Here is a 14500-nt window from a genome sequence, read left to right as displayed (position 1 = left end):
TAGATACCGTCGTCTGTTTTCCCTGGCTTCTTCCACCTCTGTCTGATCTAAAACTGAATCTCCAACCACCTTGAGATTCTTTTGGTCTTTTCAGCTGAGGGTTCCAACTGGTAGTTCCCGTACGCTTCCCAGCTGGTCTAACACTTTGAGTCTTTTTATTAAAGCCCAACATTTGTTCTACCATTTTAGCTCGCTCAATCAAGTCTACCATTTCAGTAATACATTGAGATACCAACTGTAATTTGATCTCATCTCGTAGACCCCGTAAAAATCTCGTACAACTATCAGCTTCAGTTGGAATAAACTCTGAGACATATCTACTGAGTCTCGAGAATTCCCTCTCATATTCTATTACTGACATGTCACCCTGTTGTAACGTCAAAAACTCTTGTTTCTTATCTTCGATGTACATTTCTCCGATATATTTCTTTTGAAACTCTTTCTGAAATAGATCCCAAGTTATCTGATTCTCTAGTAAATGTCGAACCACTGATTCCCACCATAAGTAAGCTTCTTCTTGTAACAATGATACAGCACAAATCAAACACTCTCGGGGGGTACAATCTAATTGTCGTAAAATTCTTTTAGTCGACTCCATCCAATTTTTAGCTACAGATGGATCGACTCCTTTTAGACCCATAAATTCATTGGCACCATACTTTCTCAATTCCTTTATCGGAGACCGTCTTTGAATTGGAACTGAAGTCATAGCAGGAATAATTTCCGCTATTCTTTGTAGTGCATCGGCAATTTTTGTATTTGTATCAGAATCATCTCTATCATTTCTTCTTTTTGCTCTAGAAAGTTGGTTTCTCATCGGGTTAATACTAGGTGTTACCGATTCAGTTTCATCTAACCCGTAAGATTCTTCTTCTCCAGTATGCATTTTTTCATCAGTATCATTTATTCTTTCATCCGACATCTTTAATCTATAAAACAAAACAAATAAATAGATCAGCATCCAAAAATCCCGACTCAAAAGTGGCATGTACTTCTAGACTCAATTTCGAGCTCGATATAGCCTGAGAATCAGCTAAACCTGATAGCTCTGATACTAACAAATGTAACACCTCCTAACCCCAAACCGTCGCCAGAACAAGGCTACGAGGCATTACCGGATATATCAGACAACTTATAGATATTTTACAATTATTATAACATTCATAGTATAATTGAAGAATTATGTCCCTATAATGGACTTTCGAGGCCCAACACAAGTATTAAAGTGGAATGGAACGGGACTTGTTCGAGTATTCAGAGATTTTTTTTATTTTTTTTATTTTTACAAAAATTTTGGCAGCATTTCTTCTTAATTTTTACATAAAACCCCCTGCAAATTCAAACCAAAAACCAACTAATCCAAAACCAATGGCACAATCAAAAACAATTTAAACCTAAATATATCTAAATCATAACCAATTCATTAACATAGTCATTTAATAACTAAACATTCATAATATTATCCAAATTAACTAATAACTTCATTCATTTTTCATTCCAACTTATACCAAATTATATAGTATAATATTTACCATTTTATCAAACGAATAACAAAATATGGTATACCATTCTTATAACCAACTTTACAAGTATATCTATATAACTTATACAACACCTAGTACATGCCACTTTCAATTAAGAAAGAAAACACCACCCAAAATTTGCTGGAGTCGGGATCGTTCAGATCTTTGGACCGGGTACTAGACCCTATTAACTGCAAGACGAAACAACCGTCTGTTTGAGTATTCCATGCTCATGGTATTACCATAATTCAAATTATAATAGCAATAAAGAATTTTAATTACCAAACATGTAACTATCTAATTTCACAAATATCAATTCATTCTTAAACTTTCATTAATTAATAATAACGATACAATTTTTATCTATTCTTCGTTTCCATCACATATTACATGTAACAATTTCAATCACTACATGAACATTAAGTTCATGCCTTTCATTTTCAATCTCAATTTCAATCCACTATTCAACTTTTTCGTTTCTTTCAATATTTCAATAATATAATCAATCAATTTATTTTAAATTTCTCATCTTAGATATTCACCCTATTAACAAATCCGGACTTTGACGGATACACGGATTCAACCCAACACACCAATGCGGCACATTGTGCCTAAAGCGGTACATAGTACTGATCGATATCGACACATAAAGTGCCTAAAAAGACACACGAGGTGCCTGATACGACACACGAGGTGCCTGAAATACGACACATAAAGCCTGATCAGTAAAGCCGACAAATTCCCGTACACTTCCAGATCCTATGGCATGCCAATTATATCCGACTTATCCCGACTAGTTAATAGGGTATTTCAATTCTCAATTCACTTTCATTTCCATTCCAAGATTACTTTTCAATTAAAATTTTCACATTCAAATCAGTTTACAATTCAATTATACATACACATTCACCATTCAATTCAATTCTCATTCAACTCAAATATCAATACTTGCCTTATAATTCACTTATTAAATATAGAATTGATATAAAACATTTAATAAAAAAGTAATTTGAATTATAGTAATACAAACCGTAAATTTCTCGTTTTAATCCTCGATAGCTTTCTCCTTTCCTTTGTGCGCCGATGTCTTGGGTTCTTTGTTAACTACGAAAATAATAATAATTTATAATCATCACTATAACACAATTCAATTTAATCCATGAGCCTAAACATGCAAATTTAACCATTTTTATACACATAATTCCACTATTTACTTATATGTTCATTCAAAGCTGTCTACTTGAGTCATTGTTACTAAATCATTTATATCTTTAGCTAGGAAACTCAAAATTAAGATCAACTAATTTTCCCTGAAACTAGACTCACATATCTTCTTACCATAAAATTTTTAGAATTTTTGGTTAAGCCAATAAGTACAGTTTATTCTTTAAAGTTGCCCCTGTTCTGCTGTCAAATAGTTCCGACCATTCTTCACTAGAAATTAATTATATCACAGTACAGAACTCGTATAATATTCCGGTTGATTTATCCTGAAAATAGACTCATTAATGATTCTAAACATATAACTTTAAGCCTCTAATTATTTTTCTTCAATTTTTTGTGATTTTCCAAAGTCAGAACAGGGGAACTCGAATTTATTCTGACCTTGTCTCACAAAATTCATTATATCTCTTAATTTACAATTCAATTGCTTATATCGTTTCTTCTATAAGAAACTAGACTCAATAAGATTTAATTCCATATTTTATTCATCCTATAATTTAATTTCTAAAATTTTTGGTGATTTTTCAAACTTAGACTACTGCTGCTGTCCAAAATAGTCTTAGTACAAAATGTTGATTTACTTTAATTTCAATTTAATCCTAACTAAATTCACTTACTTTTCTATCTTAATTCATACTTTATTTCTATTCAAATTTTGTCCAAACTCATACTTAACTATTAAATTTCCAGCATATTTTCATAATTTCAATTTATTTCCATTTAATCCCTAAAACACATAACTTATAGTTTACTTTACATTTCAATCTCTATTCTAACTTAATTTCATTCAATTAAACCCCTATTTCATCATTTTGTTCAACATGAACTTTGTTTAAAAACTTAAAAACTTCTAAGCTACTAACTTAATTCTATCAAAACCTTGTTTTAATACTTTTAGAACATCAAAATTAAGAGAAAAAGACATGATTGAACTTACCAATTAAACTCCAAGCTTCAAAAACCCTATTTCACCTTTTCTCTCTTTTATTTTCTTCTTTCCTTCCCCTGCTCGAATGCTTTCTGTTCTCTTTTCTCTATTCTTTTTGTTTCTTTTCTTTACTTTGTTTGTTTTATTCACTTTAGTTACTAATAATAGATAATAATAATTTTTTTTTACCATCCACTTGTCAAAATTATACTATATAACCAAGTAAAAATCTTAGATTTTTACTCCTTTTGCCGCCTCATCTTCCCAAATAGGCTTAATTCCCTATTTGGTCCTTATTATTTCCTACTAATTTATAATTAAACTTTTACTCCTTATTCAATTTAGTCATTTTTACTAATTACTCTAAATTAAGCTAAATTCACCTAATTTAAACCTAATTAAACACATCGCTAAACTCATAAATATTTCTAGTAATTATTTCGAACTCGATTTACTAAGACGGAGGCCTGTTAATGTACTTTTCCGATGCCCGTGAATTTTGGGTCATTACATAACTTGTCACAACGTCAGCCAAAATAGTGAGTCATGTCACGACGTCGAGTAGCCTGAGGTCACGACATGACATACTGTTTTGACGACGTCACGATGTGGAGAAAGTGGCGTCACGATGTTGGCCCTAAAGTTTTAAAACTTTGCAATTTGGTCGTATTTCATGCCCTGGTAATCAAAAGAGTTTTCATAAGCTCGATTGAGACTCGGATTTGGTCGTTTATCATAATTTAAAGGTAACTAACTTGTATTAGAATGTATAAACAATTGTTATATTGTGAATTTTACGGTGGTTGCTCCAGCAATGACTGTAGCATTCTGTAACTCAGGCCCGATGATTTTTCATTAAAAACACAGATTTATATCATTCCAATTAAATTTATACCACAAATTTTTCTTTAAAAACACACACTCAAACAAAAAAAAAGTCAAGAGTGTCTTTAAGAAAAATTCACATCAATATTTTGACCAAAGTACTTAACATTATTAACTATTTGAACTAGCTAATTATATTGTAAAAGGTAGAAAACAAAGTTATTTCAAACTAAAGTAGAGAGATTAAATTTCAATTTAAGCATAGTAAGAGGATCAGAACAAAATTTTATCAAAATAAATTTGGATGGGCTCAAACATTGTACTTGGTCTATGCTTGTTTTGTGAAAGAAAATACATTAGACTTAACATTAGAAGTGTTTATGGGCAAAGCAGGATTTGATTTCAAGAAAATTCTATCCTTGAGCCCAGCCCATCCAAACCTTTTTCAAATGACATGTTTTATTGTTAAAAAATAAAAATATGTTATTTAAATTTAATTATAAAATAGGTAATTATTCTGTCAATTGTAGAGTAAAAAATCTTCAGCGAATTTAGAATGATGCGAAGTATCATTTTAAATCATTTAATTATTGTTTTATTAGAAACTAAAAACAAAAAAAAAATCATCCTAAACTCCTTTGTCAAGTCTTTTTTACTCCACTAATAGTTTATAAAATAATAATCCTTATAAAATATATAAATATTACTATAATATATTTTTTTTATCTGAATTGAATCTGTTTGAGTTTTGAAAACATAAACCCAAATCTGATCCAAAAGAAAGCAGAACAGGGAAGCATGGACCGCTACTTATCGTACATTCTTTAAACAAAAAATTACGTAAAAATGTTAGAAGGTTTTGGAATGTTTTACATTTTAGTAATTTAGTTTCGCGTAACTGTAAAATCTATTTTTCTTCTTTGTTTTCACTAACTAATTTGGTCTCTAATTATTACCAAAGAAAGTGGTAGCGCGTTTTCAAAAACGCCGAATTTCTAACTGTCTCATCCCCTCAAATAATAAAAGAACTCAAAATGGCAATGGCGTTCTCTCTCTTTCTTTCTTCCATTAAATCAAATGAATTGAGCTTTTATTATATCTGGCATTTTAGCGAATAAGCAAACAAAAAGAAAGAAAGAAAAAAACAAGAAATTTTTCGTTTTTTTTTTTCTTTCTTTGAAGGAAAATGGAAGTGGAGGATTTTGTTACCCCAACGGCTGCTTTTGAGAACCCACGGAGGTCAACCTCATTGACTTCTTTGAGGATTGCCAATAGCGGTTCCCTTCGTAATAGTTTTCTTTATGCTAAGCTTCGTGAAGAACCCATCAAGCTCTCTGTTCGCAAATTGGATGGATCTTTCTTTGGTAAATTTCTTTCTTTCTTTCTTTTCGTTTTTTTTTTTAAAAAAAAAGAAAACTGTGGTTTCCACATTACGATGCCGAGTTTTCAAGAATCGTCATATTCATGAAACCCTAAATCAAATAGTTAGATTTATAACTATTACGAACTGGTGTGTCGGTTCGTCTGATTAGTGCAAATTAGAGATAGTCTTTAAAGTAAAGAAACGAAAAAAAAAAAAGGTGGTTTTCAAAGCCAGAATTAAATTATAACTTCAACAATTGGGTCTTTTCGCAGATGTCGAAATATTAAAGATGGCTACCATTGCAGACCTGAAGCTTGCAGTGGAGCATGTGTTTAGTCAAATGCCAGATCAAGGGCTCGGCGAGATTTCATGGTACGTACTCATCCTGAATATATCATTTTTATCAAATAATTTGACATATTTTCTCAACGTTTTAAGCAGTATAGTTGACGGGTGTTTATTAAATTAATGTTGTATTAACACTGAATTGGTTTTTGTGATATGATTTTTCATATGAATCTGCATTAAAGGCCGCATGTTTGGGGACATTTTTGCTTGTGTTATGATGCTCAGAAGCTGGTTTCAGACACTGATCAGGTCGTAAAATATGGCATCAGAGACGGTCATCAGGTTCGTCTTCTTACAACATTTTTTGACATAATATATTATCGGATTAATAGATTAATAGGTACTTGAGTTTCTTTTCAATATTTAATTTGGTATATGAGGTTTTTTTTCTAATTTGGTACTTAATTTGCCTTTAATATTCAAATTGGTATCTGAGTTTTTTTATTTTGATACTTGAGGTTTGTTTTTTTTCCTCTCAATTAAGCATCTAATTTTAGTTTCAATATTTAATTTAATACCTAAATTATTTTATCTCAATTAAATATTTATTTTGTTATTAGAGCATATATGTCAAATATTTATTAAGCGACATGATGAAATTTAGCATAAATACTAAATTAGGCATGAGGCTATACTCAAGTGCCAAATTAGGAGAAAATCAAATACCAAATTGAATATTAAAATTAAACTCAAATACCAAATAATATATTAATCCTATTTTGTTCACACAATTGGTTTGTATTAATTTTTTTTTGGGTTTTTTTTTTTTTCCTTACAGCTTCACTTTGTTAGGCATGTCTCCTCCGTATATAACCTGACAAAGACTCGATCAAAGAGGAGTGTTGCTCGAAAACGACCATATCTGTAAGGCCTTTTACATTGACTTTCGTTTTCTATGTTGACATGTTCACATCTTTTGAAGGTTCCCAATTTTAAAAAATATAATAATAGGGTATTCGTTCTAAACTTTTAAACGTTAATTAAATTATCGATGTAGCAATATGATATCAATTATGTTTTTCCAATGTAGATATTAAATATTAATTATAAATACATATATTTACTGAATATTCAACTTGATTATAATATCTTAAAAAGTGTCATATTGTAGGTACAAATTTATTTACAATTTAATCACATATTTTAATATACAGATTTGAAGTAATATTTAATATCTAAATTAATGATTAGATTAATAAAAGACCTAATTAATATGATATTAATATTTTAAAAATCCAATTAAAAGGTTATAAAATTTTAAGATTAATTTAATATGTCTTGTGGAATTATCTCATAATAATCTACTACTACTTTTCCGAGCAAGAATGAATAGTTTGGCCCATTATTGCTCCATTATAAACCTCAAAAAAAATTGATCAAGAGTTAATAGTTATGAACTCCCTTGCTTGTAAACTTTAAGTTAATTTTCAAACTTTAAAACATTTTAATTAAATTTTCAAACTTTAAACATTATTGCTTGTTAACATTTTAATTCAAACTTCAAATTAGGCCACCAAAAGAACCTAATTAATTGATATTAGATTTTGATACTTTAAAGGCTTAAGTAGAAAGCATAACAATAGCAAAGAAGCATGTAGAGTATTGCCTCTTTTGATTCCTTCAAACGCGAGTTATTGTTGATTAATAAAATTATATTCTAACCATTCATAAATTTATATAATTCAATTCTAATTACCCGTCGATACAAAATTTTTAATTTCACCCTTGCGATTGGAATACGCAGAATAAAATCAACCTCAATCTTAAAAAGCACTCTAAAAAGTAAAGAGAACGATGAAGAAGTCTATGCCTTGGACGATGATATAGCAAACCAAAGATGCCATAGCCTCAAGAAGAACCATAGCTTCAATGATAATAAATATCAAAGCCCTATAATACCTAAAGAATGCCAATTTCGTCACTCATGGAGAGGCTTTTATTCATATTCAAGGATGCCAAGCATCAAAAATAGAGCAACATCTAGCAAAGGTAGGGCTTTCCATTCAAAATATAATTGTGGTTTTTTGGGTAAGTTTAGGAATATCATACATATGTGGGATAGTGCAAAGTGTGCACTAGTGAGGCAGGACTAGGCTTGCCCAAATGCGGCGGCGCTGTTATTGTTGATTTGGTTGGGAATAGTAGCGGAACATGACGGAACGGGAATTTACTTCATTCATCATTTTCTTTGTCTCCAATCTTGCATGGATATTGAAAAGAATTTGGTTCCATAAATATAAATTACATAAATAATTGCTTTATTTAACTATACCTTACTCTTTATCAATTATTTTTTAAAGTAACATTGTAATTTTATTTTTGAAATCAATTAAATTTTTTAAATTGAAAGCATATTTATACTATTATTTCAATGTGTAACGAATTGGTGGTATGAGTAAACTTGACATAAATTACTGAGAATCATAATTTGAACATTTAATATATATTATTATAAGGTATTTCTATATAATTATTCTTAAACTTTGTCACATAACCAAAACCTCATTGTTATCTAACATGATAATATTTTACATAAAATTTGTTTTCCACCCACTCTGTTTTCTATGTACATAGACAATGTCATTGATGTATCATAAGTCAACTCGATATTGAGTTTTATGATTAGATTTTTAATATCGAATTTTTCTTTCACCAATATGATAGCTTCTTCACATGCTGTAAAATGTCAATATCATAATAAATAATCAAAGAGCATTTATTATTCTTATTTTGATGTATTTACCTATTTAATTTCTTTTGCTCACCATTTAAACTAATTTTCTTCGTTTTAATTCCGTACATATTATATATATGTTATTATTAATTTCAAATCATATGTTTTATTATTTATTATATATTATTTTCAACATATACTTGTATTCTAAATACAAAGTTTCCACACTTATATGCATGTGAAAACCACATATTTAGAATATAGGTATGTGTTTAAAATAATATGCAATAAATAATAGAAAGTATGGTTTGAAACTAATAATAATATATAAGCAATATGTAAGGATTAAAATGACAAATTAGTTAAAATTTTGAGTAAATAGAAATTAAATACGTAAATACATTAAATTAAGAATAATAAATTGACTCAAATTTATAATATTGTCATTTTTCTATAGGAAGTCAAAAGTTATAATATTGGTGAAAGGAAAAGCCAATGTTAAGAATCCAATTATAAAAAATTAATATTGAATTGACTTATGACATTAATTCAGTTAATGATATTATTTATATTAAATTATGGCACACTCATGATATTAATGAAAACAATTATTTAATAAATTTGTAAAAACAAAAGGTTTATATAAATACTAACAGCAAGTTTGGATGGTGGTTTATGAATAGATTTCAGCACAATTCAGCAAGCCCACCACCAAACATTAGTTTGGTTGTCTGTAATGGTATTACGGGCCTGAATTGATTTAAGGTTTATTCTCTTCTCTCATCATTGAACCGTCATTCAACTCGTGGAGTAAGGATTTTTTTTCCCAATTTCAATTTTTTCCCTCACCTCTGCCGAAAGAATGAAGAAACTGTAACTTTCTTTTCTTCCCATCTCTACGTTTCCTTTTTTTCCCTTTGATTACAAAGGAGACCTAGGGAAGCCATCATTCTTTTAAGCCAATAAAATCCTTTGATTGCAGAGTTGCAACCCTTTTTTTCATTTTTCATTTTTACTTTTTCACTGCATTTCTGATTTCATTGCTTTGATTTCACAAATGCTAGAAAGATAACAAGGTGATTTGTTTTAGGTGAAGATGAAAGACTGGGGTAAGTTTTAATTTTAGCCCGAATTTGTTGTTAATTCTTGGGGCTTTAACTGATAAGTGATTCTATTTTCTTTTGTATGTTTTAATATGTATGAACTTGAATGTAGGAATTTTTTTTTGAGCTAAATGTTTATTGGGTTTATTGAAATTTAGGGCTTTTACTTGTTTTTGGTTTTGGATTTTATGAGGTTGAGTTGAGATGTTTCAAAGGTGTTTGTTTTAGTTTCTTGAGAAATCGGCTATGGTGTTACCAGACCAAAAACAGAAAATTAGGGTTTTCTTTCTTTCTATTAAAAAGAAAAATTGCATGTAGTGGAAGATTAGTAATTGTGGCAACATCCTGGGAATCTAGTCTTGGCTTCAATTGTTGGGATTCACTAGTTCTTTTCTTGAAACATTACTTGATGGTCACCTCGTAGTTTTGTATAGGATTTTTAAAGTGGAAGAGACCTTAAAGCAGATTCATTTCTATTATATATTTCATATGTTTTTAAGTTGTTAATAAGTGCTAAAGATTATGGTCTGTTTCCAATCTTAGTTGGAGAACCTATTGCATTATGTCATTCTTTTTATTCTTGCTTTCTTTTCTTAAAAGCCCTCCCCCTTTTTTTTTTTGTTGGCTCAATAAGTTGTATGCTATTGTTGCAGAGGATGAGATTCCACCTCTGCTTGCAAAGGAACAACTTAAAAGCAAATGGGATGATGAAGATATTGATGACTCTGATATCAAGAAATCATGGGAGGATGAAGATGAACTTGCTTCGCCTCCAGTATAATGGGCTTCATTGTAACTTGTATTAGTTACGTTTATTAGTATTTTGTTGTCGTGGCTCTTTGGTCATATGAATCTTTTTATTGCTTCTTAAAATTCTATACTAGAAACATGTTCAAAATTGCAACCTTTTAAATAACCTAAACATAAGCAAGAAAAACCTGGTTACAAGTGTTGAGCATGGTGTATGGATTTGCTTGTGTTATTCTAAAAGTTATTAGTTCTTTCTAGATTGGTCCTAATTTGGTTTTTGATACATGTATCTCCTAGCATTGTCAGATGGATAAATTGTATCTAATCTTGATTTAGCAACCTGATTTATAACTTAAATTTTGTAACTCAAACTCTATTAAGATGCGCCTCATTCTCGATGGGATAAGAATATAACTTAAATTTGGTAATTCAAACTCTATTAAGATGCGCCTCATTCCTGATGTGATAAGAATATCTCCATGTGATCCATTACCATCCTACTGCATTAGTTAAGAAATTTGATCGATGATTAATAGTGATTCATGTCTTTTATTCTTACCATTTGGATCTAGAACCAAGTAGATAGAGCCTCTCTCTGTATCTTTTTTTATGGTGGCATAAGATTTTCTTTTAGGCTAATTACAGTGTCACTTATAACAATTTTGTGGATATTGACAGAATCATAGTGTTTTCGTAGATCTATTGTTATAAACTCATTGGCATGAATATCTTATTACTGCTAGAACTTAAATTTGCTGACTTCTATTTAGAACTATTTCGTTGTAGTTTGTTTCTAAATTAGCTGAAGTCTTATTGTTATCCTCCGCCCATTTTTTATTTTTGTGTGTATATATCTAAAGGTGATTTTTTTTCTTCATTGCTTTTTTGTTAGTAAGGTGTCATGATCTGACATTTTGCTTTCTATTATAGGCTTGTAGAAGAAGCCGATTATAAATCAACGACTGAACTATTTTCCAAGAAAGGTGATGATAAGACTTTAGATAATTATATTCCCAAATTTGAAAGTGACTTTGTGGAGTATGCTGAGCATATTTCTACCAAGCTTCGCCCATATGAGGTGAGCTTAACAATATTTCTTTCCTTGCATTGTCACTGTATTGAGTAAGTTCTCATGTTTCCTAAATACACCCTTTGATGCAGAAAAGTTATCACTATATTGCACTAATCAAGGCCGTGATGAGACTATCATTGACTTCTTTGGAAGCAGCTGATGTCAAAGGTATTGCATCTTCGGTCACAACAATTCTTGCTAGATCTGTCAAATATTATTTTTTTCTGTAGAATGGGAAGATTGCAGTTAGGGAGAAGAGTTCTAAGAATGTAATATATGATTTGGTTTCTCTTCTTTTACATTTCCTATAATGCAATAATTTTTTATACTATTATTCATGTTTCTGATGTAGGGTTTTGGCATGATGCAGAGACTAAGAGGATTGAAGACCAGGGGGAGTATGGAAAGTGATTCAGATTGAAGGCCATGGGGGGTATGGAAAGTGATTCAGATTCAAATTGAAGATACATCAATGGCAGCTATTCAGATTGGATAGGGGTCATCTTGCTGGGGTTTGTTTGGTGTATAGATTGTTTGATATATTTCATGCATATAAAAATGAGAATAATTATTGTTTTTGGATCAATATTTGTAATTTTGGCAACTATGATCCCATGAGATTATGTTATAATTTTTATTAAATTATATTTGGTACTAATCATATTAAAATATGATTAAATTATTTATTATTAAATTTAATAATAATCCTAGTAAAATTTATTAACAAAATTTATCTTACTTAAAAAATTCTATTAAGGGTATTTTGGTCATTTTATTTTTTATGCTATTATTATATCATTTTATTCAATCAAACACAAAAATATTATTACAAGATTATTACATTCTATTCAACTAAATAATTGAATTATAGATTAGAACTCTATTCCATTACAGTTCTATTCCATTACTGCGAACCAAATGTGGTGTAAATGTCATTAGTTTAGATGGTAAAATTGAGAAAATGGAATTGTAAATGTCATTAGTTTAGATGGTAAAATTGAAAAAATGGAATTTATGATATTATTAGTCTGAATCCCAGATTATATATATTCTAGATCTTATATAAAAACATTAAAACACAAAATGTCTTCAAAATAATATTTACCCTTTATAAAAATAAAACTTTTAAAAATTCATAATTAAATTAGGACCTAGATGAGGATGACACTACTCAGTCAAAACTTTAAATATTGGTATAGATACATAGAGTACAAAGTGGGTGGACAATAGATTTTATGTAAAAAAATTTCATGGCGTTTGATTAGATGACAAAGTTTAAGATTTTTTTTTTATGTTTTGAGTTAAAATTCTATTATTTGCATATTTTTATTAATTTAATTTTTTTATGAATTTGTACATAAAGGTAAGAAAATATAGAAATACCTTCTAATTGTAATATTTCGTTTTTCAGTAGTGTCGAAAATGGTGGTTATGGAACTTTATTTTTGATGGTTGAGTTCATGAATATTATTATTTTAATGTTTAAAAGGCTATTATAAGTTTAATTAAATTTTGGTCCTTTAATTATCTCAATTAGATAGTTAATTACAAATTTCCTTAGCTCTAGGATGTCGAAATGTAACATCCTGAATTAGGGCCTAGTCGGAGCAGTGATTTCGGGACCACAAATCCGACGTAATAAAATTTATTTTTATTATATTTTTATAGTCTACGATTTCACGGAATGAATTCGTGAAAATTTCGTTCGAAAATTTCGACGTTCGGGCACTCAATTTGGTCAAAAGGACTAAATTGTAAAAAGTGAAAAAGTTGAGTTCTACATGTTAGAGGTGTCTAATTGTTATGAAATTTTAAATGGGAGGTCCTTAAATGGTAATTAGACCATTAGTTAATTGCTGGACAAAAATAGACATGAAATGGGTGTAATAAAATATTTTAAAGTTAGGGGCATTTTGGTAAACTAATAATTAAAAGAATTAAAAAGCCAAAATAGCCAAAATTTGGTCATCTTCTCCATGTACCAGCCGAAACCCCCATGGTAGCCATGGTTAGGGTTTGGTTCAAGCTTCCAAGCTCATTTATCAAGGAAAACAAGATTCGGACTTAGAACGAGGTTGAACAAGGTTAAGCGCAAACTCGAAACAAATAGTCGTACTCGAAACCGAGGTAAGTTCATATGTCAATGATAATGCAATAATATTATTGTTCATACTTGAACTTAAATTGATGTGTTAACATTGTGTGATGGATATTTATTTAGTTTATATTAAGATTATATATTGTAATAAATGTCAAATTATAATTATATGTAATACCATGTTTATCTTATGGACTAATGTCTAAATAAACATGGAAATGTGTTGAATTGGATGTACATGGCATGAGCAGCTATGCATAATGAGATACTTGATGAAAAGAGAAAAATCTCGGTTGAATAGAAAGGGAAATTCGGTGGATAAACCATGGCGTACATGACTTGAGATCTTGCATGTGTTGCAGAAAAGGATTTAGCCCGGACGGGTAATCCGTGATCTCAAGTATGAAAAGGATCTAGCTAGGACGGGTGTTCCTTAAGTGATCGAGCCTCCCGAATAATATGTGTGCATTAAGGATTTAGCCCGGACGGGTAATCCGATTGGGGTCTGAATTTAGCCTGGACTGGTAATTCAGATCTGAGCTCATTGAGAGTGCTTGTCGTACAAGGGATTTAGCCTGGACTGGTAATCCTG

General features: G+C 30.0%; 2 protein-coding genes across 7 annotated transcripts; both read left to right on the top strand.

The window, feature by feature from the left end:
• Window positions 1–5512: 5512 nt before the first annotated feature.
• On the top strand, window positions 5513–8477 carry LOC108485189 (uncharacterized). Its single transcript, XM_017789031.2, has 5 exons — window positions 5513–5864; window positions 6136–6235; window positions 6394–6493; window positions 6990–7075; window positions 7956–8477. Exons 1-5 carry the CDS (start codon window positions 5687–5689, stop codon window positions 8302–8304), a joined length of 813 nt encoding a protein of 270 aa, XP_017644520.1. The 5' UTR covers window positions 5513–5686; the 3' UTR covers window positions 8305–8477.
• Window positions 8478–9540: 1063 nt separating this feature from the next.
• On the top strand, window positions 9541–12452 carry LOC108484404 (uncharacterized). Of its 6 annotated transcripts, none has more exons than XM_053030119.1 (6): window positions 9543–9758; window positions 9976–9994; window positions 10642–10787; window positions 11669–11816; window positions 11900–11978; window positions 12163–12452. In XM_053030119.1, exons 3-6 carry the CDS (start codon window positions 10645–10647, stop codon window positions 12219–12221), a joined length of 429 nt encoding a protein of 142 aa, XP_052886079.1. In that variant the 5' UTR covers window positions 9543–9758; window positions 9976–9994; window positions 10642–10644; the 3' UTR covers window positions 12222–12452. The 6 variants fall into 6 exon arrangements, 4 of the variants coding, with proteins under 4 accessions (XP_052886079.1, XP_017643665.1, XP_017643666.1 ...); XM_017788176.2 differs by having other exon boundaries at window positions 9950–9994; XM_053030118.1 differs by having other exon boundaries at window positions 9565–9695; window positions 9950–9994.
• The last annotated feature ends 2048 nt before the right edge of the window (window positions 12453–14500 follow it).

The sequence above is a fragment of the Gossypium arboreum genome, chromosome 6 (genome assembly GCF_025698485.1).
Source record: "Gossypium arboreum isolate Shixiya-1 chromosome 6, ASM2569848v2, whole genome shotgun sequence".
NCBI classification, from domain to species: domain Eukaryota; kingdom Viridiplantae; phylum Streptophyta; class Magnoliopsida; order Malvales; family Malvaceae; genus Gossypium; species Gossypium arboreum.
This window is presented reverse-complemented; position numbering and strand designations above follow the sequence as displayed.

Coding starts and splice junctions, on each gene's coding strand:
- LOC108485189 (XM_017789031.2), top strand. CDS start 5,687: ATGGAAGTGGAGGATTTTGTTACCCCAACGGCTGCTTTTGAGAACCCA. Junction 5,865..6,135: donor ATTGGATGGATCTTTCTTTG/GTAAATTTCTTT, acceptor GTCTTTTCGCAG/ATGTCGAAATATTAAAGATG. Junction 6,236..6,393: donor GGGCTCGGCGAGATTTCATG/GTACGTACTCAT, acceptor TCTGCATTAAAG/GCCGCATGTTTGGGGACATT.
- LOC108484404 (XM_053030119.1), top strand. CDS start 10,645: ATGAGATTCCACCTCTGCTTGCAAAGGAACAACTTAAAAGCAAATGGG. Junction 10,788..11,668: donor AATGGGCTTCATTGTAACTT/GTATTAGTTACG, acceptor TTTCTATTATAG/GCTTGTAGAAGAAGCCGATT. Junction 11,979..12,162: donor GGAAGCAGCTGATGTCAAAG/GTATTGCATCTT, acceptor TTTCTGATGTAG/GGTTTTGGCATGATGCAGAG.